The sequence below is a fragment of the Oncorhynchus mykiss genome, chromosome 2, assembly GCF_013265735.2.
Source record: "Oncorhynchus mykiss isolate Arlee chromosome 2, USDA_OmykA_1.1, whole genome shotgun sequence".
Classification (NCBI taxonomy): domain Eukaryota; kingdom Metazoa; phylum Chordata; class Actinopteri; order Salmoniformes; family Salmonidae; genus Oncorhynchus; species Oncorhynchus mykiss.
The window spans coordinates 32,668,150-32,690,756 of NC_048566.1; the positions used below are offsets into that span (position 1 = coordinate 32,668,150).

Sequence of the window (22,607 nt, forward strand, 5' to 3'; positions counted from 1 at the left end):
AAATTATACAACAGGTTGGTCTAATCCTGAATGCTGATTGGTTAAAACCGCATTCCAGCTGTTGTCTAATCCACAAGTTACCACTGGCTAAATCTATTAAGTTAAAATGACTATTTACTCTGTTCCATCTGACTGCGCAATCCACTGTCTCATCAGCCCAGCCAGGCAATTTATAACCTTGATCTCCACTATAAAAAGCATCTAGACATTATCTCACATTTCTTTTAGACTAACATTTAGTTTTAAACAGACGAGATTGTATAAACTTTACTGTCTGTCTCTCCGAAATTTGCAACATTGTTTTCAATATTCAAATACGATCTCCAGCTGTCCCTAATTAATGAACGTGTCGGGAGATGGGACGAGACAAATAGGCAGGCAGCGTCATGAATCAGCTGGCATCATTTTTATGGATATATACAAAGAAATGTCAATTTAAAAAAAGGAAAACTAAACGAAGTGCAGCTAGTTTTCAGTCTTCCCAGCTTCAGTTTGAAGTGATTGTGTTAGCTGTGTTGTTGGCTAGCTCCTCTGAACAAAAGTGTCCTGATGAGTGAGCACATTTTCTATGCCAGGCAAAATCGTGCCACATATGGATGTATCCAAATACATGTCACTATAAAACAGCTTAAACAAATGCAAATGCAGCTACTTTGCTCTTATTCTGGCTGCACTTTTGGACGTGACTGTAAGTTAGCCGTAGTTGGCTAGCTAGCAAGCAAGGGATAAGAACGTTGCCACATTTAGAACAAAACGACTTGGTTGCGTCTCTGGCAACTGAACCGATAAAATGAACGACCAGCCGACTTGGGTAGCAACCCTAGATTTGTGTCGGGGCTATATCTTGTGGAAGGATGAAATAGTATGAATAAATTCATAAAATTAACATTTTTAATTAATATATGTCCAACATTATTTGAATATGTTGGTAACCTGTTGTATAACGGTTTGCCGGCCCACGACTTCGCCTAACAACACCTGTGCCAATATAGCCTCCAAACACCAGCTTCTTGTGCATTATCACTTAATAATAGGAATTAACGGTAAATGTACTACTGGTAATATACCATGTGTAATGGGGAATTGATATACACTAACAATCAAACGCATATAATTCACACAATGAAGTTATGAAACAATTTGAATGTTCACAAATTGGCAGGAGAGAGCTCATTCTGGAGCGAGAAGTGCATTGTGCATCTTGGCTCATGGTCAATCTGACGTCTGCATTGGCCATGCAGCATTTACCGTAATACAGCCTCAGCAGAAGACAGGAACTAGGGCAATCATACTTTTTGCACTTCGCGGAGCAGTGCAGAGATTTTGTCAAGGAAGTGAGTTTGTGTTTATACAGGATATACCGCCCCCATCTACCTTCAACCAATCATGTCAATGAAGAGCTATACAGAGCCCTCCGCATTGTTACATAATTTGGCAGTGGCATGGCGATGCTGCCTCTGAGTGCTTCTGGAGGCTCCACAATTGCGTCATACTCTCCATATGGAGCATCCGAACACATTTTCGGATCAAGCATAAATTGGCTTTTAGTCTAGGTCTCAGCAATGGATTCGTTCACCGAGATGAGCGAAAATATACAGTGTATATATATTTGTTACTGCTCGACTAAAACACTTGGTCAACCAACAGCCTAACGACCAAACAATCGACCAGTCAACTAATTGTGGTCAGCTGTAAATGTACTCAATAAAACACTGACCCTCCTTTATAAATGACCAAAGGGATCCCTTACACCAGGCAAACCTCTGTCAAATTGATATTTTGCCCATGAGCCAGGGCTTTTGTTTGTCGACTTCAAAAGTCACATTAATCAAGATGGCGAGACACTATGTACAGAACATGGTCGATATGTTATCCTCTCTGCCCATCAATCATTGTCCCAACCTGGGCAAGCAGGTCATTTACTAATCTGAGTATATGCTATCAGTTTAGAGAAGAATGCTCCTGAGTTAAACTATTGGGCTAAGTAAGTGAAACTCAATTGTTTTGAAGGGGCTGATGATTTAGATGTGCCCCGTAGTCTACCCTGTCAACGTACCGTGGGGAGAAATGGTAGTGGGTCTCACAGAAAAGGCAGGATGAAACATGTTACACTAGGAAAACAACAGTTAACTTATTTACAGTTGAAGTCAGAAGTTTACATACACCTTAGCTAAATACATTTAAACTCAGTTTTCCACAATTCATGACATTTAATCCTAGTAAAAATTCCCTGTATTAGGTCAGTTGTGATGGCCACTTCAATACCTTGACTTTGTTGTCCTTAAGCTTTGGAAGTATGCTTGGGGTCATTGTCCCTTTGGAAGACCCATTTGCGACCAAGCTTTAACTTCCTGACTGATGTCTTGAAATGTTGCTTCAATATATCCACATAATTTTCCTCATCATGATGCCATCTGTTTTGTGAAGTGCACCAGTCCCACAACAAAGCACCCCCACAACATGATGCTGCCACCCCTGTGCTTCACGGTTGGGATGGTGTTCTTCGGCTTGCAAGCCTCCCCCTTTAACCTCCAAACACAACGATGGTCATTATGGCCAAAAGGTTCTATTTTTTGTTTCATCAGACCAGAGGACAATTCTCCAAAAAGTACGATCTTTGTCCCCATGTGCAGTTGCAAACCAAAGTCCGGCTTTTTTATGGCGGCTTCTTCCTTGCTGAACGGCTTTTCAGGTTATGTCGATATAGGACTCGTTTTTCTGTGGATAAAGATACTTTTGTACCCGTTTCCTCCAGCATCTTCACAAGGTCCTTTGTACAGATGAATGTGGTACCTTCAAGACTTTGGAAATTGCTATCAAGGATGAACCAGACTTGTGGAGGTCTACAATTATTTTTCTGTGGTCTGATTTCTTTTGATTTTCCCATGATGTCAAACAAAGAGGCACTGAATTTGAAGGTAGGCCTTGAAATACATCCACAGGTACACCTCCAATTGACTCAAATGATGTCAATTAGCCTATCAGAAGCTTCTAAAGCCATGACGTAATTTTCTGGAATTTTCCAAGCTGTTTAAAGGCACAGTCAACTTAGTGTATGTAAACTTCTGACCCACTGGAATTGTGATACAACGAATTATACCGGTAAGTGAAATAACCTGTCTGTAAACAATTGTTGGAAAAATGACTTGTGTCATGCACAAAGTAGATGTCCTAACCGACTTGCCAAAACTATAGTTTGTTAAGAAGAAATTTGTGGCGTGTTTGAAAAACATTTTTTAATGACTCCAACCTCAGTGTATGTAGTCTTCTGACTTCAACTGTACTTATAGCTCTGCCTACTCCAGACGAGTTGTTTTTCAAATTAAATATTTTAAATAAATATTAAAGCATTAAACCTCTCACGTAGCCCTTTTCTGCAGTCAAATTACCTAGTGGTCTCATGGGTGGAATGTTGTTAATATTTTTCATAAAATCATAATTAAACATTTTTTAAACATATTTTTTAATCTGCCAAAAATCTGATGTTTTGATTTTTTTATATTTCGGTCTTCTGTGATGTATATAAAGTGTAGTATTGGTGTGCAAACTCAAAATAAATACATTTCAACTCTATATCTGACATAGTACACGTACGTGTCTTATTTTTACTATGCCCATCAAGATGTGTGTGAGGTGTATACTTTTGTTTCAAAGTAGACTTGTTTTAAGACTACCAAGAAACACTTTGTGTGACCCTGATTTAGCCCACCGCAGTAAAAGGTTATTAAAGCGTCAGTCAGACAACAGGTATACTTAAACCAAACTGGTTCTCCAGTACAGTAGTAAGAATGGCTTATTATTGACTTTTGTTCTTTATCCAGAAAACAACCTCTCTGTTTCGGTTAATTGAACATGTACATCAGCAGTTTTCCTCTTGTTATACGTCACTGACTGACAGTCACTCATATCATATCAGTAAAAAAATGTATTGGTACATTTGTTTGTCTAGTCAGCTATCTAAACTTGTAGTAATCACATCCGAATTTCCGACATGCACGCAGGGACTTTGTGGAGTCAATGGCATAACGGAGAGACAGCAATATGTTAGATCCTATGCATGTGCAAGCCTGACTGTCTGCATGCATCTGTTTGTGTTTGTTAATTCACCATGGGCCTTGAACCATTAACCTAATGTTTTACCGTAGATAATGTATGAAAAAGCATTTTTTAAATTATTTCAGTATGAAGTGTAACCCCATGAAAATAGTTTTTAATGGGTAATTTTTCTTCTCTATGAATTTAGAGGAGTAACTGATAATTTGGGGTGGCAGGGTAGCCTAGTGTTGGAATAGTAACCGGAAGGTTGCAAGTTCAAACCCCCAAGCTGACAAGGTACAAATCTGTTGTTCTGCCCCTGAACAGGTAGTTAACCCCGTCATTGAAAATAAGGCCTATAGTATGCCATCAGTCATCATCATTAGTGGAATTCTTAAATTCTTGAATTTTAATGTACCTTCATTGACTGAATTAAATGTGAAATGACCCCAACTCTTCAGACAGTCAAACAGGCACGTAGGTAGGCAGGAAGCTTGACAGACGATCAGGATTCAACTTCATAGATTGGCTTTGTGCCTGTGGTAGGCTTTTAGTTGAGATTCTCTAAACCATAACAGCATTCCTGCTAGGTGCTCTTCTCTAAAGGAGAAAGATAGTGTACATAGTGAGTGATGGCTGCTCCTTACAGGAGAAAGATGTGCACAGACCTGCCTCCATCCCCTCTCACACCCTACTCCCCCAAAACCTGTCTCAACACCCCCACCCATCTATCCCAAACCCAATGTCCCACAAACTTTCCAGTTGCGCCAGTCCAAACATCTCTACTACAGGCTCTTTTAGCTTTTTAACATTGTGACAGTAAATTAGGTGTGTGTGTGTGTGTGTGTGTGTGTGTGTGTGTGTGTGTGTGTGTGTGTGTGTGTGTGTGTGTGTGTGTGTGTGTGTGTGTGTGTGTGTGTGTGTGTGTGTGTGTGTGTGTGTGTGTGTGTGTCTTGGCACGTTATCACACCTGGTTGCACAAACTATTCTGATCCCAAGATATTTTGTTTTTATTTTACTTTTTGTCTGACTTTGAGGAGTCAATGGCATAACGGAGAGACAGCAATATGTTAGATCCTATGCATGTGCAAGCCTGACTGTCTGCATGCATCTGTTTGTGTTTTATAATTCACCATGGGCCTTGAACCATTAACCTAATGTTTTACCGTAGATAATGTATGAAAAAGCATTTTCTTTAAATTATTTCAATATGAAGGGTAACCCCATGAAAATAGTTTTTAATGGGTCATTTTTCTTCTCTATGAATCTAGAGGAGTAACTGATCATTTTAAGGAGTCCTACTTCATTCCAGACCACCTTAACAGCAGCAATAGTGAAGGGGAGGAGCTGAGGTTATCTTGCAGCCTATGATTGGAGGCATACAGAAAGGTGGTGGGCATGAACATTTGCAACCAAAACTCACTAATTAAGTCAGACCAACTCATGTGTCAGCTTGAGTCCTCACTCCCTGCACTCCCACTCTCCCATCGCATCACTGCAGCCACCAGTGCTTGTGAGTGTTAGTGTATGTTGCTGTGTTCCCCGCTCTGGAGCTGAGTTGAACTTTTAACCATTCACCCCTAAGGCCATAGTGCAGAGCCAGGAGAACACCCAGGTAACCCCACAGCCATGACGAATTCGGCAACTAACTTGCGGCTGAAGCTGCCCATGGCCTGCATCATCCTGGAGGTGATCATCATCATCCTCTTCGGCGCTCTGGTGCAGTACGACGATGAGACAGACGCCAAGCTCTGGCACAAGGAAATCGCCAATGGCTCTTCCAACTACGACAACGACTTTTACTACCGCTACCCCAGTGAGTGACCACAGCGAGAGGGGTAGGGTTGGGGTAATGAGACAGGTGGGGTAGTGGACATCCAAAACCACTGATACAGGGTCAGATACGTTTTCATCCTTTTAATGGTTATGGTTATGATTAGGTAGTATGATGATCTGACCCTAAATCTGTGGATAAAGGTAACTATTTCCTTGTGAGGGTGGAGAGGATGGGGGATGTGGAGTCCATCTATAGAAATGAAAGGATTGTTCTTTTCCTTCTTTATTATGCTTTGTCTATGTGTCTGAGACTTGCATGGTAGCAGAAGCAGATATGTTGGTTGTTTAGGCAAGTGTCTTGTGTCATTCATGCCATACATGTATGTCAAGACAATGAACATGACAGAAAAGTTGTCTGAAGCTCAAACGAATCTGACGACTAAATCGGAAATAATTTATTTTCCTTTTGTGTTATGCCACATGTCTTGCTCCAGTGCTGTGTTTGGATATTGCCTTCCCGCCTAGGGAGTCTACCCCATCTGGCTTTCTTTGGGATGTTACGTACTTACACTATGGTTGTGTGGAGGAGATGGGGAGGTGGGTGGGAATGGTCATGAGAAATTGAGGTGAGCTGTTTGTAAGGGTTTGTAGAGGGGCAAAGCAACTCTGTTTTACGTTTGATCTGTGCTCAATGCTGTAGATTAGCATTCCCACTCCGAGACCCTTTGATATATAGGGCAGAGTGGGGTAAGATGAGCCAAAGGGGTAAGTTGAGCCACCCTTGTTTCTAGGAAACCATAAAATGAATAATATGACCAAATATTTAGGAAGAGATCATGGGTTATGTGAAAGAATAAACCACATGGAAAAGTCATAGTGCATCCTTGTAGCTGTGTGGGCTAATATAGTCAAAATGTTTGTCCTTTGGTAAGTTGAGGGAATGGCCATGGGGTAAGATAGGCCAATGGTTGAGCCTATTGCAGGTTGAGGAAACAGAGCCTGGCCTATGTTAAAAGTGTTTGTTAGGCGTTAAGCCTGTGTTAAAAGATGCTTGAAATTATTAAAATACAAAAAAGTGATTGTGACTGTGTTTAAATTTGTTTGGGAAATAAAGGCTGTGGTAATATTTCATTCAGTACAGAAATTTGTAGGTGGCTTAACTTACCCTGTCCCGGGGTAAGTTGTGCCAAGAGACCACATAGACCAAGCTATGTTTTCAGAAATGTAATGTTTACATCAATTCAGATTATTTCCAGGGATACACAACATCCTGAAATATATGTTAATAATTTTGTTAGAAAGAATACTATATTTCCCATGACGGAGTAATGCTGAATGTAAAAAATGTATCAACTTACCCCACTCTCCCCTACGACCCCTGAGCTCCTCAGTGTTCAATGTGAGTTTTCCCTCTTTTGCTTTGACATTTGGCTGCAAGCAGCAAAGCAACAAATGGTTAATTTGTTTCCTAATTAGAGGAGGGTTTGGTTGCCAAATGTTTTTGGGTGAACTTGTTTTACTTTCTGTGACAGTGCACTCCAGTTCACTGATGTACCAAATACATCATTCTCATTGTCTGTTTTATACTTGATATGCTCCGTTTTGCTTTGTGTTGTGGTGTACAATACACATCAACAGTCAACACAGTACATATTGGAGACATACGGAGACCTGAAAACAGACAATGTGCTTAGGTGATTGCATGCCGTCTGTCTGTGGTCCACTGAAAATAACTGGAAACTAGAAGCTCTTTGTCAAGTGGGAGGAGAGGGAGAGTTAAGTTCTCCAATGTCAATATGTAAACAAATCCGGCATGGGGAGAGATTTCTGTCCTTTGATTTAACCGTTTAGTATCTCAGATCTTTCTGTCAATGTTGTTTTGATTAGCGTCAAAACCCTCTAACATAGGCTACTTTGAACAGCAAGAGGGAAGGAAATGTGGTCTCTGAATAGATTATAGCATGTCTGTTGTAGTGGGTGTCCAATCTGTCACCAAGGGCAAAGGTATACTTTTCCTCCTCTGAATGTTGCTGTTCCACCTTAACAGATCAGTAATGAAATGCAATGGAAGACTGTTGGGGGGAGGTGGTGGAGGTATTGGGTGTGTCCAATTCTTAGCCTTGTTGAAAGTTCCTGTGTGCAACTAGTCCTACCTGTCTCCACACCTTGAGGCTTTCCCAATACTGTCCCTATACTGTGTCATGCAGGTGGATGGGTGCAGGTAAGCCCCGGGGTAGAAAGAGTATGAGAATGTCTGATATACAGACATGGGAATGTGTAGGAGGAATGTTTAATTTTCACATTCCCCCCATCACTGTCTAATTAGTGAACGGCCAGGGGGATAGGGACTTCTGCGTGAGAAAGGGGCACCGGGGGGAGGAACGTGAAGGGAAAAGGTTGAGTGGGGAACAGAAGGTGGGAGGGAGGGTTAGGAGGGAGAGAGTGATTGTTCTTAGAGAGAAGGAAACGTTTGCTTTGGCAGTCTGATTTGTGTTTATTGTCATGCCAGCAAGGCTTGTCATATGGATGGCTGATATACACAGTAAGAGAGTTAGGGAGAGCGAGAAAGCAAGAGAAAAAGACTGTGTGGCACAAAAAGGTAATTAAGAGTTGAGCTATCAGCCACTTTGGCTAGTAACATGGTTTCCAGTTTTCCCTTGTTAAGGCTGGGGAGTCATAGCCTGGTCAATCATACTGACCACTGTGGTCAGTGTGGTTGACCAGGCTACGGGAGTCATGGGAAACTTTGGGAGTTTAATTACATGAATCTCTGAGAGTTGGATCATGTCCGTTTGACTTTGAATTCAATTCATCTTTGAGGTTGAAGTCTGTGACTCTTTTGAGCTTTCAATCAATTGAGCACATGCAGATTGGACCTTCCCTTAAGCAGGTGAAGCTGCTGATGCATGTTATGCCAGGCTCACTATTTATGCTCTTGCCTCAAGCTATTGAGTGATTGAGTACACTGATTTTGACAAAGTAGAAACCTGTTCAAGGTTGGGTAAATTTGAAAGAGGAAGCACTAAAAGTCCATTAGAAGTAATTATTTCAGATCTTTAACCCGTCAGCTTCACTGCTGAATGGAAGATCACCTTCAAGAATGAAACTCACATACAGTAACAGGTGCACATCTGACTACTCTCATTGATCATGTCCTGTTTGGAACTTCAAACGTTTAAGGTGTAGTAAAACAAATTACGGGGGGGGGGGGGGCTCAGCCCCCGATTGAGACATGAGCTCCCCTAACTGCAACAAAAGTCCCACTTTGGGGGGACTCTAATTGAACCATTCTCCTATTGGTTTAAAATACAATTTTGTACTGCTAAAATATATTACATGTATACATATTAAAATAGAAGCTTATTCCAAATGAAAGGAACCCCCCCCCCCCCACCACCTCTCTGTCATGGTTTAAACCAGTGATAGTTGGTTGAGGTTCTTTCAACCGCATTCATCTTTCCCATATTGCCTATCTGCCATGAGATTTCGCTAGCAAACTTGCAACATGGTTTCGACTGGGTCCAACCCTTTAGCGAACTTGCAACATTGTTTCAACTGGGCGCTCAATTTCCCCTGCGGATGAGCTCGGGACAGACACAACTGTATTTGCGTCCCCATTTGTCAGCAATACGCATCATTTAATTCAGGCTACAAGAGTGTAGGCTTAATGACAATCACCAAATATCATTAGACTTTTCGGTGTTTTGTAACAGATGTATCTATCCCTTCATCAAATGGCGGTTGCACAGGGCAGTGTTTGGATCATGAATTCTTTTGGAGTGGATGTGCAGGTAGCCTACTTCTGAAGGTGATTTGTTTGATAAGTGAGAACATTATCACTGGATGTGTTCATGCCACATTAAAAGGTAATACATTGTTTACTGTTAAAATACATGTCTTTACTATTAGCCCCATGATAAGTTTTGTGCAGCAATAGGAAGTCCCGTGAATAAAATTGAGACCACCAAATGTCACGATATAATTCTCCCTCTGCTGCTCTATATTGTCTGGTTGTGGAGGTTGACCTCATTGCTATGAGATAAGAGATTTGCTATGGTATGTCAACATGTAGAAGAAGCCTACCATCTCCCTTAGAATTATGGCTGCTCCACTTGACACATGTCTAGAAAGCTAATGATCTCTTGATTGAAAGATACAGTCAGAATTAAGATAACTGTAAAGTAGTCATTAGGTTAAAACTGGTCTGTATGTTGGCTCATGAGCGCAGGTAATAGATTACCTTTAGGTCTTTTACAATAAATGTCAATGTGTGCAATTTTTTAAAGAATTTATTTATCTACTCACTGGTGTTGCCCGTGTGTGTGCATGTTACATTTTCTCACCGCTCTGTAGACGTCCTTCTAGGGGGTGGCACAGAGTATTTGGGCCAACCTGCCAATGGGGAGTTGGGCAGTGGAAATATCCTACATGCCAATGATCAGTTGCCATGCAACAACCAAGAGATATTGTCCCTACTCCCCAGTGCCATGTGGATGAATAAGTCCAGTGGGCAGGGGGAGGTGTAGTAGGCTGGGTTAACAAGGCCAGAAAGCAGGTTGAATGGAGCTATGAGGCACAGGGTAACTTCTCTGTGTCCTTCTATGTAGGCCAACTGAGGTTCCCAAAGCCCCCTGTCCCGCTCAATTTAAATCACAAAATGTTGACTAAAAGGGATTGTTGGTGTTTTGTGGAGAAGTCACCAGAAGTCACCAACTTAGAAAGATACTGCTATACTACTGTCATAAAAGACATAGTCTTTCTCACCAAACCATAAGAAGGGGATTGTTAATGTGTTTACGAGACTGACCACACAGGCAGTTGAATAGTGACAATGTGCCTCCAACTCAATAAAATAATCTATAACGTGTTCTCTTCCTTTGTTCAGGCTTTCAGGATGTGCACGTGATGATCTTCATTGGCTTTGGTTTCCTCATGACGTTCCTGCAACGTTATGGATTTAGCAGTGTGGGCTTCAACTTCCTCATTGCGGCCTTCGCTCTGCAGTGGGCAACTCTCATGCAGGGCTTCGTCCACGGCATGCATGGGGGCAAGATCCACGTCGGAATAGAGAGGTAGGGCCTATGCACACACTAACCTACATTTCATTACTACAATAAACACAACACACCAGCAGATACATGTGATGTGTATACATGGCATATCATACGGGTGTAAGTGTTTACTGTAGTGCATCCCATAATAAACCCTATCATTAAGAGTTCTTTGTCCCTCCTGCAGTATGATCAACGCTGACTTCTGCACAGGCTCAGTGCTCATCTCATTTGGGGCGGTCCTGGGGAAGACCAGTCCAGTCCAGCTGCTGGTCATGTCTGTGATTGAAGTCACCCTGTTCGCAGTCAATGAGTTCATTGTGCTTACTGTTCTGGGGGTGAGTGAGTGAGTGTGTGTGTGTGTGTTTAGGTGTACCATTAAATGTACAATTCATGTCTTCCTGTATATGTCTGTATACAAACCTACAGTAAAACTGTTTTTTTACGTACTATTATGCCTACTCTCCTATTAGGCTTTCTCATCACTCTTGAATAATGTACTTTAAGATGAAGATTTTTACACCCCTTAAATTAGATAATTTCCACCTTTAGGCCAAGGATGCTGGTGGCTCCATGACCATTCACACCTTTGGAGCTTACTTTGGCCTGATGGTGGCTCGTGTTCTCTACCGCCCCAACCTGGACAAGAGCAAACACAAGAACTGCTCTGTCTACCACTCTGACCTCTTCGCCATGATTGGTAAGAATACCTCCTGCTCGTCGTAAGCAGGAAGCCTGTACATTACATACAAATAGCCACCATCAACAAGTCGGACAACTTTTCTGAAGACGCCAGTTATGTTTTGACTGTACATACAATGCATGCCAATGTATGGGAATCTGTGTCATAATTAAGAGTACATCCACCTCCCCAGAAAAAAAAACCTTACCTGTAAGCTTGCTAAACTAAAGGACTATATTACATACCGGTATGGTAATACTTATTTTTCACTGACTGCTCAGGCACCATCTACCTGTGGATGTTCTGGCCAAGCTTCAACTCTGCTGTGACGGCCCACGGAGACGACCAGCACCGCACGGCTATGAACACCTACTATTCCCTGGCTGCCTGCACCCTGGCCACCTACGGCCTGTCTGCCGTTGTGGCTCATGATGGCAAGCTAGATATGGTGAGGGGGCTAGTACAGTGTGGGGACTTAAGGAAAAGCAGGTCCCTAAAAGTAGTATAGGGCTAGACAGGTGATGCAGACTTGGGGAGACAAAGTAGGGAGAAGTAGGATTCTACAGGGACTATGCAGTGGAAACGAGGGGCTTAAAGTGGTCTTCCCAGATCATTTCAAGTGGGAGTTAGGGACTAGGCATGGTAGGGGAAGGAAGATTTCTCCCTGTGTTTGTTGTCAATACAATCTGGTTCAACTGTATTTTGCGTCACAGGCCTACTAGATATACTGTAACCCTATTAGATGTTATACATGTAAGTAAATATTTTGAATGAATCATGACTCCTTTGGGATTAAATCCTTATTGGCAAACTCTGAAGCATCATGCAGTATGTTTGCCTATACAGACAGGTATTTCAACTCTTGTCAACAGATGTAGTCAGGCGTGCTTGGTGAAGGTTTAACACAACTCCAGATTTCTTACATACTTACATTATTATCGTTATTGTTATATTTACTCCCCTCGCTCTAGCGCTTCAATGATTTAAGATATTAACATGAAACTTCCAAATGTGCAGACTGAAAAACGTTTTGATAGCATTTAGCTCACCAACTGTAACTCTTGAACCGTTCAAGCTAGACACCAAATCAACTTTCACGTGTTCAGGCTATCCTACCAATCAATGAATCTTTTCATCTACCCACGTTTTCAACTATAACCAGTCACTACTACCACTTCTGTAACTTATTTCGAAAACATAAATACTTTAAAACAAGCACACACATTTTCTTCAGTAAATATACTTTTCTAGTTTAGATTTGATTGATCTATTCTAAACTATCAAACTATGAATCCTCAAACTTTCTCACAGGATACAATTTAAGAATTGGAAACCATACCCCAAAAATGCACGCTGAAGCATCACACCATAGTTACTATCTACCTTTAGAGTATACAGTCATGTGAGCCAGACAAAATATCTAGTTGCTGTGTCCCTTGAGGACATGGCTGTCATCTACATCTCGTTCTGAAATCAAGACGGTACATTCCTGTCTAGATGGCAATCAATCTGAAGTTGTCTTTTCTATTCAATGTAGGGAGTCAGTGAACATAGCACATGACCTGGTGATAGTAGTAACGTTCTAATCAACTCAGATGATCTCATAGTTGGTGAAAGGGTAGTGTGTCCGCAGCATATCATCAAATCTGTCTGCAATCTAACAAGATTTTCACTACACCCGCAATAACATCTGCCAAATGTGTGTATGTGACCAATAAAATTTGATTTGAACTCTACACACTCGCACACCCCCACTTTGCATGATGGCGATACCAAATTGTCACACAATGCTGCATTGGTTGGGATTTTTGTATTATTCAAGTATTACATCATTCATCCTACCTTCTCGTTCCTTGACATTGGTACCGTGCAAAATTTGAGAACAGTGATAATTAAAATAAACGAATGACTGGACTCTGACAATCAACCATTTTGAACAGCTTCTAAAAAACTTCTCTCTCCTCTCTTTAGGTGCACATCCAGAACGCTGCCCTTGCCGGTGGGGTTGCCGTGGGAACTGCTGGTGAAATGATGCTCACTCCTTTTGGCTCCATGATTGTGGGCTTCCTGGCTGGAACCATCTCTGTGCTGGGCTTCAAGTTCCTCTCGGTAAGGCCAACCTGCCATTAGTAAGACAGGATATAGGAAATGGAAATGAAAATGTATTATCCTCCTGAGACCTAGCAATAAAACATATCTGCAATTAAAAATCAATTATATTACATTAGAAGTGTTTGGGGTGAAAAAAACGTTTTACAGAAAAATAAAACAATTGACATTACAGTAAATGAGTACAGTAGGTACATTTGTTTTACAGAGGACATAATTAAGCTATTATTTGAGCGATTAGTGCACTGCTCTGAAAACTCACCAAACTATTCCTGAGATATTTATTTACTATAAGCAATTGAATATCAAACTCACAAAAAAACGATAATTACACAATTACACACACATAAAATGTGATAATTGTGTTGGCAGCCATTTTGACAAACAAAGAGAAAGTTATCCAGGTCACACTCCCACATGAGAAATCATTGAAAGCCCAGAATGTCCTCTCAAGGGGTATCAGTAGGATATGACAGTTAATGATGCCAACAGAACAAGCATATCTACTTACAACATAAACATGCATGTTGAGAAACACATCCACTTATGTGTATATGGCACCTTTTGAAGGACATGAGGGTGCTAGGGTACATAGACATCACAAACACCCGCACTCATGGCACTGGCAACTTTCCACCCCTGTCCTCTCAGCCTATCCTGGAACAAAAACTGAAGATACAGGACACATGTGGCGTCCACAACCTGCACGGCATGCCTGGAGTCCTGGGAGCCATCGTTGGAGCAGTTACAGCTGCTCTGGCAACCAAGGACGTCTATGGAGATGGGTTAGTCTGCCTTTTTTTGACAAGTTGGGAAAGTGTGTCCTCTACTGGTTTTATGGTGAAGCTCCCACTATTGCGCAACTATCCCGTCAAAGCGTGCATTCACACAACAGTTTAATTCAACACTCCCTACTCTCTGTGATGCAGGATGGCTGATGTGTTCCCTGACATCCAGTCTGGTGATGTGGAGGCCTCGTTCCAGGGCATACGACAGGCCATCTCCCTGGCTGTGACCCTCGGCATTGCCCTCCTGGGCGGTCTTATCACCGGTATGTAGAGGGACTAGCTAGAGGATAAGGGGGATTTAAATATTACCTACGTGTTGTGAGCACATATAGTCATTGTCTTGACTGGTTTGTTTCACAAATGCATGGTGATATTAGAACTATGCTCTTTTGTCCCTGTATATTGTCTCTTGTGTCTGTGTGTAATTGTATCATGTCCTTTTTCTTGTAGGTTTTATTCTGAAGCTGCCAATCTATGGTGCTCCTCCTGACACCATCTGTTTTGAGGATGGCATCTACTGGGAGGTAAGTTTAGCTACTACACCCAGTCACTTTGTATGGATGAATGGACACACAGGACTCACTGATTTGTACATAGTGTTTGTGTGAGAGTGCAGGGCCATTCAGGCCCATGAAGGGTTAAAGATTGCCAACGATGGCATGCAGTTGGGCCCAATGTTATGCAATATGATATGTGGCCACAAGGTGTCATGCTTGCATTTGGTTACTGAACTCAAATAACTGCTTTTCATCATAAGCAAAGCAGTCACCCTCAGAACACCGGGTGGTGCCATTTCACAAGGTCAATGCATGCATAATCAGTAATTGACGATTCTCTTGATTTAAAAAATATACAGATTTAGGAATGTCTTGAAATTAGTTAGGAAATAGGTATACTTTTTATGACTCGATAAGGTGAAAACATGGTCTAAATAAATCATCCACTACATATTTTTCTCTTTCCATTTATTTCTCTCTCAGCTGCCTGGTGAGGAGGGCTCACATGAGGAGTTGACCACTGTCAGGACACCGGACGAGGCAGAAAAGCTCAACGCATAAACACACACACACACACACACTTGAGATCCACACATAGTAGATTGTACAACCAGGATGTGGCAGCACATGGTGCTTGTGTATGTCTGCCATTTTTCAATGTGCCAATGACCATATCTGATTCACTAATATGGTGGTAGTGTGTGTTCAAATACTCCAGACCATCAGCAGAAGTGCCTTTCACTCTCAGAAGAAAACAATCTCAAGGTAACCCATAATGTGTTTACACCAGACAGAAGCATGCTATCCTCCAAGCAGCATGGGCCATGGACAGTCCATTGCAATATACCTCCTACCAGCTGCCTTATGTTATGTTCCTAGATGATCCTATGAAGCTACAGTATATGACAGAGCTGTAGACTTGAATCATGGTCTGAGAATTTGAATAGGGCTAGTGAAACCTTTTTGATGATGCAAAAACAATGGATTATGCTAATTTTAATTGAGTGTTTTTATGATTTTGTGGGGCTTCTCCTCTCTTCTAAGATATGTTACATTCACCAATGTTCAGGGAATTACACTTTGAACCATTTTTAAACATCCGATTGACTAAGGGAAAGACAAATTCGCAGTAGGCCTGTGTGTTGTAAATTCTATATTAAAACCAAAGAAAATTGTACCTCGCATGTTATTAATGTAGATCGCTGATGTTTTCATGAATAGACAATCACTTTTATAGATGCAAGTCCATCATTAAAAATGTAAAGTATTCCAGACTAAAACTATGCGAAGATAGTAGAGTTTTGACGATTGAATATTCATTCTGTGTCCGGATTCTCCTTTTCTTCTATTTCTATACTATGCAATGTATTGGGTAGATTAGAGTTGCTATTGTACAATTATGTACAGTTGTGTATTGTACATAAATGTTTAGACAACCTAAAATGTGATATAATTTAAACGACTAGCTTCACCACTACAGACAAACCACTGAATCAAACGGATTATTTGCTACAGGGGACGAAATGGTGCCGACTTTGTTACACTGGAGAAAATGTAATTGCTATGAATTTAAATGATAATTGAATAATACTTGTAACGCATTTTGGGAGAAATAAATCTTTCAAATGTGATATATATATTATTTTACATGTTATTATTTTATCTTGTTCATTGGACATTTTGAGTAGTTTTGTTCCTTTAATCCGTTCCTGAATATTTAATTGAGCCCGTAAATACCTCAGCGTTAATGCCCGAAATCAGAATGTTTTTTTTCCATATACCACATGATTAACACTTCCTGGGATCAAACAGCCTAGGGAAGCAGCTGTCTTCGGCTGCATTTAGACAGGCAGCCATATTCAATTTTAATCAATCAGATGAGCTGAAAAAGAGCTGTTGTGAAAAGATCTAAACCGTAAAAAAAAAAAAACTAGTGGAAAAGAAGATCCGAATTGGGCTGCCTATGTTAACGCAGCCTTTAACATGTGTCTTACATGCCTCGTTAAAAGTGCCCGGAGCCAGTTCATTTTATTTGGGTATGCCAAATAAAAATGTGACTCACATTCACTTTTTGTTCTTCACATTTTCAAACAGTACATTTATATTTCTCTCGCCTGAGTAGCCTCCTTTCAATGCCAAAAATAAAATTAAACCATCTAATGTTCAGCGAAATAACAACACAATGTCAAATACGGGTAGCCAAGTAAAATAATTAACATCCAATCACATAAACCGTTAGTCTCGCGGGAATTCCACCAACGGTCTGTATGTAGCCAAAAGTAGCTGCTGCTCATGTTGGTATCTGTACTTGTTGCGCAAATGCCATGACAGGGAGACATAGTGGAGTGGTAACGCTCGTCCAAGCAGTTACTCCCGACACTTGGGTACACTGCAGCATCCACCGAGAGGCTCTTGCTGCCAAGGGAACGTTTTGGACATTACAGTGAAAAAGGTTAACTTTGTTAAATCAAGGCCCCTGAACTGTCATGTTTTTTCTGCACTATGCAATGATATGGGCAGCGACCATGTAAAGCTTTTACAACATACAAAAGAAGTGCGCTGGTTATCAAGGGGCAGAGTATTGACACGTTTAGCTGAAAGTTTTCTTTACTGACCATAATTTTCACTTGTCTGACTGCTTGCATAATGATGAGTTTCTCACACTACTGGCCTATCTGGGTGATGTTTTTTCTCGCCTGAATGATCTGAATCTAGGATTCATGGACTCTCCGCAACTGTATTCAACCAAGGCACCTGCAATCTCCCGGACATTTCTGGGGGAAATGGCCCTAGCCCTCACCCTCTGATCCAACAGGTCCCAGACATGCTCAATGGGATTGAGATCCGGGCTCTTCGCAGGCCATGGCAGAACACTGACATTCCTGTCTTGCAGGAAATCACGCACAGAACGAGCAGTATGGCTGGTGGCATTGTCATGCTGGAAGGTCATATCAGGATGAGCCTGCAGGAAGGGTACCACATGAGGGATAAGAATGTCTTCCCTGTAAGGCACAGCGTTGAGATTGCCTGCAATGACGATAAACTCAGTCCGATGATGCTGTGACACCGCCCCAGACCCTCCACCTTGAAATCGATCCCCCTCCAGAGTACAGGCCTCGGTGTAATGCTCATTCCTTTGACGATAAACGCGAATCCGACCATCACCCCTGGTGAGACAGAACCGTGAATCGTCAGTGAAGAGCACTTTTTGTCAGTCCTGTCTGGTCCAACGACGGTGGGTTTGTGCCCATAGGTGACGTTGTTACCGGTGATGTCTGGTGAGGACCTGCCTTACAACTGGCCTACAAGCCCTCAGTCCAGCCTCTCTCAGCCTATTGCGGACAGTCTGAGCACTGATGGAGGGATTGTGCGTTCCTGGTGTAACTCGGGCAGTTGTTGTTACCATCCTGTACCTGTCCCGCAGGTGTGATGTTCGGATGTACCAATCCTGTGCAGGTGTTGTTAAACGTGGTCTGCCACTGCAAGGACGATCAGCTGTCCGTCCTGTCTCCCTGTAGCGCTGTCTTAGGCGTTTCACAGTACTGACGTTGCAATTTATTTCCCTGGCAACATCTGCAGTCCTCATGCCTCCTTGCAGCATGCCCAAGACACATTCACGCAGATGAGCAGGGTCCCTGGGCATCTTTCTTTTGGTGTTTTTCAGAGTCAGTAGAAAGGCCTCTTTTAATGTCCTAAGTTTTCATAACTGTGACCTTAATTGCCTACTGTCTGTAAGCTGTTAGTGTCTTAACGACCGTTCCACAGGTGCATGTTCATTAATTGTTTATGGTTCATTGAACAAGCATGGAATACAGTGTTTAAACCCTTTACAATGAATATCTGTGAAGTTATTTTGATTTTTATCTTTGAAAGACAGGGTCCTGAAAAAGGGACATTTATTTTTTGCTGAATTTAGATGACAGATGACGCTAAAGCAAAAAAGCAAGTTGTAAATAAATAATTATAACAGTCATGGGAGCCTGGGACCCGATAAACTCCATCCAACGAGTCAAAGAACAGAAGCTGAGGGATACACTAGCTAGAACCAAAGATCTTTATAACTAACACAAGATAGACCACAGGCTGTCATTTCCAATGGGAACAAATGAGTCACTGGGCAGAACAAGCAAGGAGGGGGGTAGAGTCAAGCACGAGCTAGCAAGATTATATTGGCGTGTTTTAGCATGTATTTGCATATTTCCATTAGGAAAATGCTTACTCTGTGAAGTGTGCGTGTGCAATAACTCAATTTGCCCTTGTACTTCTACTAAACAATGGCATTTTTGGAAACCTGGAAAAGGGTCAAGTCTACAAAAGCTAGTCCACTCTGTTCATAACAGATTCTAGCTTTGGGAACAGAAAACTGTATTGAGATCAAATCTTTCATCGATGAGAACATTTGCAGAATGTAGGCGAAAATCCATCTGGTTCCATCTTCTCCCACTGCCACCCACTGTGCTTCCTCTCACCAGCATATGTGGTAGTGAGTGGAAACGCCAAGCGGATGCTTCACATTTATACATTAGGTGAAATGTCCGTCTCATTGTTTTATATGTGCTAGAACCTTTCCATTGCAGATCTAGTAGGACAAAAGAGCATGGCCAATTTTGTTTCACTGTACATCAGGTTCTACTGTAAGTGACAGGGTGACATGCTGTGTGGACTAAAACAGCATAAAACCGGGTGCATCACAAAGCATAATCAAATAACCCCTAACCTCCAAAGGGCCCTGAGGGTCTCAAAATCGTTCCAACAACCTGGTAGCCAATGGGCAGAGGCCATGATAATTTTACCCCAATAATCTCACTCTGTCCAAATGCCTGCAATTAACATGTTGGCCTATTATTGTATTGTTATTGTGATATTATTGTTACAACTCAGCTGTATTTTCCCTCTAAATGTGTATTCATTATCCTATTTTAAGCTCTCCATAATCCATAAATTTAAATGATATTGATCCAGATTTTGAGTGGAATATTTTGGTGATAAAAATAAAAAATCATTATAAATCATTTCTGCATTGGCAATTGACTGTGATCCTTTGAATGTGGCCTTTGATTCAATGTCATCAAACTTGATTTGCATGTGCATATGCAATAATTTTTTCCAAAGGTATTACTAACCATGTTTCTAGAAACAGTGGAAAATGAAATAGTTAGGCTACCATAATCATAATCATCATAATTACTTTCTATATTTGAATCGGCACAATAAAGCTCAATTATGTACTTCAGCATTAGCGCCTATTCAGTAAACAGCTGTCCACCTGTCCCCTCCTTCTTGGGATAAGACCATGGTGCCTGTATATGTCGAGGCACCCTCACCAAATATGGGGCTACATGGGAAGAATTAAGAACAGTGCTGCTGAACCAAAGCCCAAGTGGGCTGTATGTCACAGTCAGGGTGTGTAATTCCCTGCAGACAAATAAATCATGCAGTTGTTAGGGTGTCCAATCAAAAATGCATCTTTTGACCAATGACTAAAATAATATATTAATTGTGTATATAATCCTCAAAGAAAACCAATAGTCCAAACCTCATGTTTCCATCATAATCAGTTCAGAAGTTATTGGAGTTTTTACTAGGGCTGGGAAGATTCCAGTATCGCGATACTCATTAGTATCGTGACAAGGAAACAAAACATAAAGCGGATTTAACTTCTTTAGGAGAACAGCCTTGATGTTGGAAACAAACATCATTATGTTGTCATCCAGAATCACATGTATTTATTTGCAAGCTGTAGCACACAATAGTTTACATATAGCAGGTTTTTAAAGGACCAAATAGTCTGCTTCATGTTTTCATTTTTGCCATGGGAAAAATATTGTGATACTGGTATTGTCACAGCCATAGTTTTTACCCTTGAAGTATGACCAGAATTAGAGTGACTAAATCAATTGAGGCCAGAGAAGAAAGGTGGTCACAAATCAGGAAAATTGCATCTCGTCAGCTAGGCTGGATACTGTGTAATAATTAAAGCTACTGGCTACCTGACAGACTCGCTACAGTTGAACTGGTCATCTTTCTCCTTGAATCCGCCGGACATAAAACAATATAGAGGTAAGATTGATATTGATTTTGAGACATGACATTTAGTACACTGCTCAAAAAAATAAAGGGAACACTTAAACAACACAATGTAACTCCAAGTCAATCACACTTCTGTGAAATCAAACTGTCCACTTAGGAAGCAACACTGATTGACAATACATTTCACATGCTGCAAATGGAATAGACAACAGGTGGAAATTATAGGCAATTTGCAAGACACCCCCAATAAAGGAGTGGTTCTGCAGGTGATAACCACAGACCACTTCTCAGTTCCTATGCTTCCTGGCTGATGTTTTGGTCACTTTTGAATGCTGGCGGTGCTTTCACTCTAGTGGTAGCATGAGACGGAGTCAACAACCCACACAAGTGGCTCAGGTAGTGCAGCTCATCCAGGATGGCACATCAATGCGAGCTGTGGCAAGAAGGTTTGCTGTGTCTGTCAGCGTAGTGTCCAGAGCATGGAGGCGCTACCAGGAGACAGGCCAGTACATCAGGAGACGTGGAGGAGGCCGTAGGAGGGCAACAACCCAGCAGCAGGACCGCTACCTCCGCCTTTGTGCAAGGAGGAGCAGAAGGAGCACTGACAGAGCCCTGCAAAATGACATCCAGCAGGCCACATATGTGCATGTGTCTGCTCAAACGGTCAGAAACAGACTCCATGAGGGTGGTATGAGGGCCCGACGTCCACAGGTGGGGGTTGTGCTTACTGCCCAACACCGTGCAGGACGTTTGGCATTTGCCAGAGAACACCAAGATTGGCAAATTCGCCACTGGCGCCCTGTGTTTTTCACAGATGAAAGCAGGTTCACACTGAGCACATGTGACAGACGTGACAGTCTGGAGACGCCGTGGAGAACGTTCTGCTACCTGCAACATCCTCCAGCATGACCGGTTTGGCGGTGGGTCAGTCATGGTGTGGGGTGGCATTTCTTTGGGGGGCCGCACAGCCCTCCATGTGCTTGCTAGAGGTAGCCTGACTGCCATTAGGTACCGAGATGAGATCCTCAGACCCCTTGTGAGACCATATGCTGGTGCGGTTGGCCCTGGGTTCCTCCTAATGCAAGACAATGCTAGACCTCATGTGGCTGGAGTGTGTCAGCAGTTCCTGCAAGAGGAAGGCATTGAGGCTATGGACTGGCCTGCCCGTTCCCCAGACCTGAATCCAATTGAGCACATCTGGGACATCATGTCTCGCTCCATCCACCTCCTGAGATCCCTCAGGAGACCATCCGCCACCTCATCAGGAGCATACCCAGGCGTTGTAGGGAGGTCATACAGGCACGTGGAGGCCACACACACTACTGAGCCTCATTTTGACTTGTTTTAAGGACATTACATCAAAGTTGGATCAGCCTGTAGTGTGGTTTTCCACTTTAATTTTGAGTGTGACTCCAAATCCAGACCTGCATTGGTTGATAAATTTGATTTCCATTGATAATTTTTGTGTGATTTTGTTGTCAGCACATTCAACTATGTAAAGATAAAAGTATTTAATAAGAATATTTCATTCATTCCGATCTAGGATGTGTTATTTTAGTGTTCCCTTTATTTTTTTGAGCAGTGTATTTTTATATTTAATTTATTTTCATATTATTTAAATTCCTTACAAATTCCATTG

General features: G+C 41.8%; 1 protein-coding gene across 1 annotated transcript; it reads left to right on the forward strand.

Moving 5' to 3' along the window:
• The first annotated feature begins 5,498 nt into the window (after positions 1–5,498).
• Positions 5,499–16,575, forward strand: rhbg2a (ammonium transporter Rh type B). Its single transcript, NM_001136097.1, is given in 10 exon segments — positions 5,499–5,851; positions 10,697–10,883; positions 11,050–11,200; positions 11,415–11,562; positions 11,826–11,992; positions 13,516–13,653; positions 14,305–14,438; positions 14,583–14,704; positions 14,892–14,965; positions 15,422–16,575. Coding segments are annotated over 10 exon segments (1,386 nt in total). The 5' UTR covers positions 5,499–5,664; the 3' UTR covers positions 15,500–16,575.
• The last annotated feature ends 6,032 nt before the right edge of the window (positions 16,576–22,607 follow it).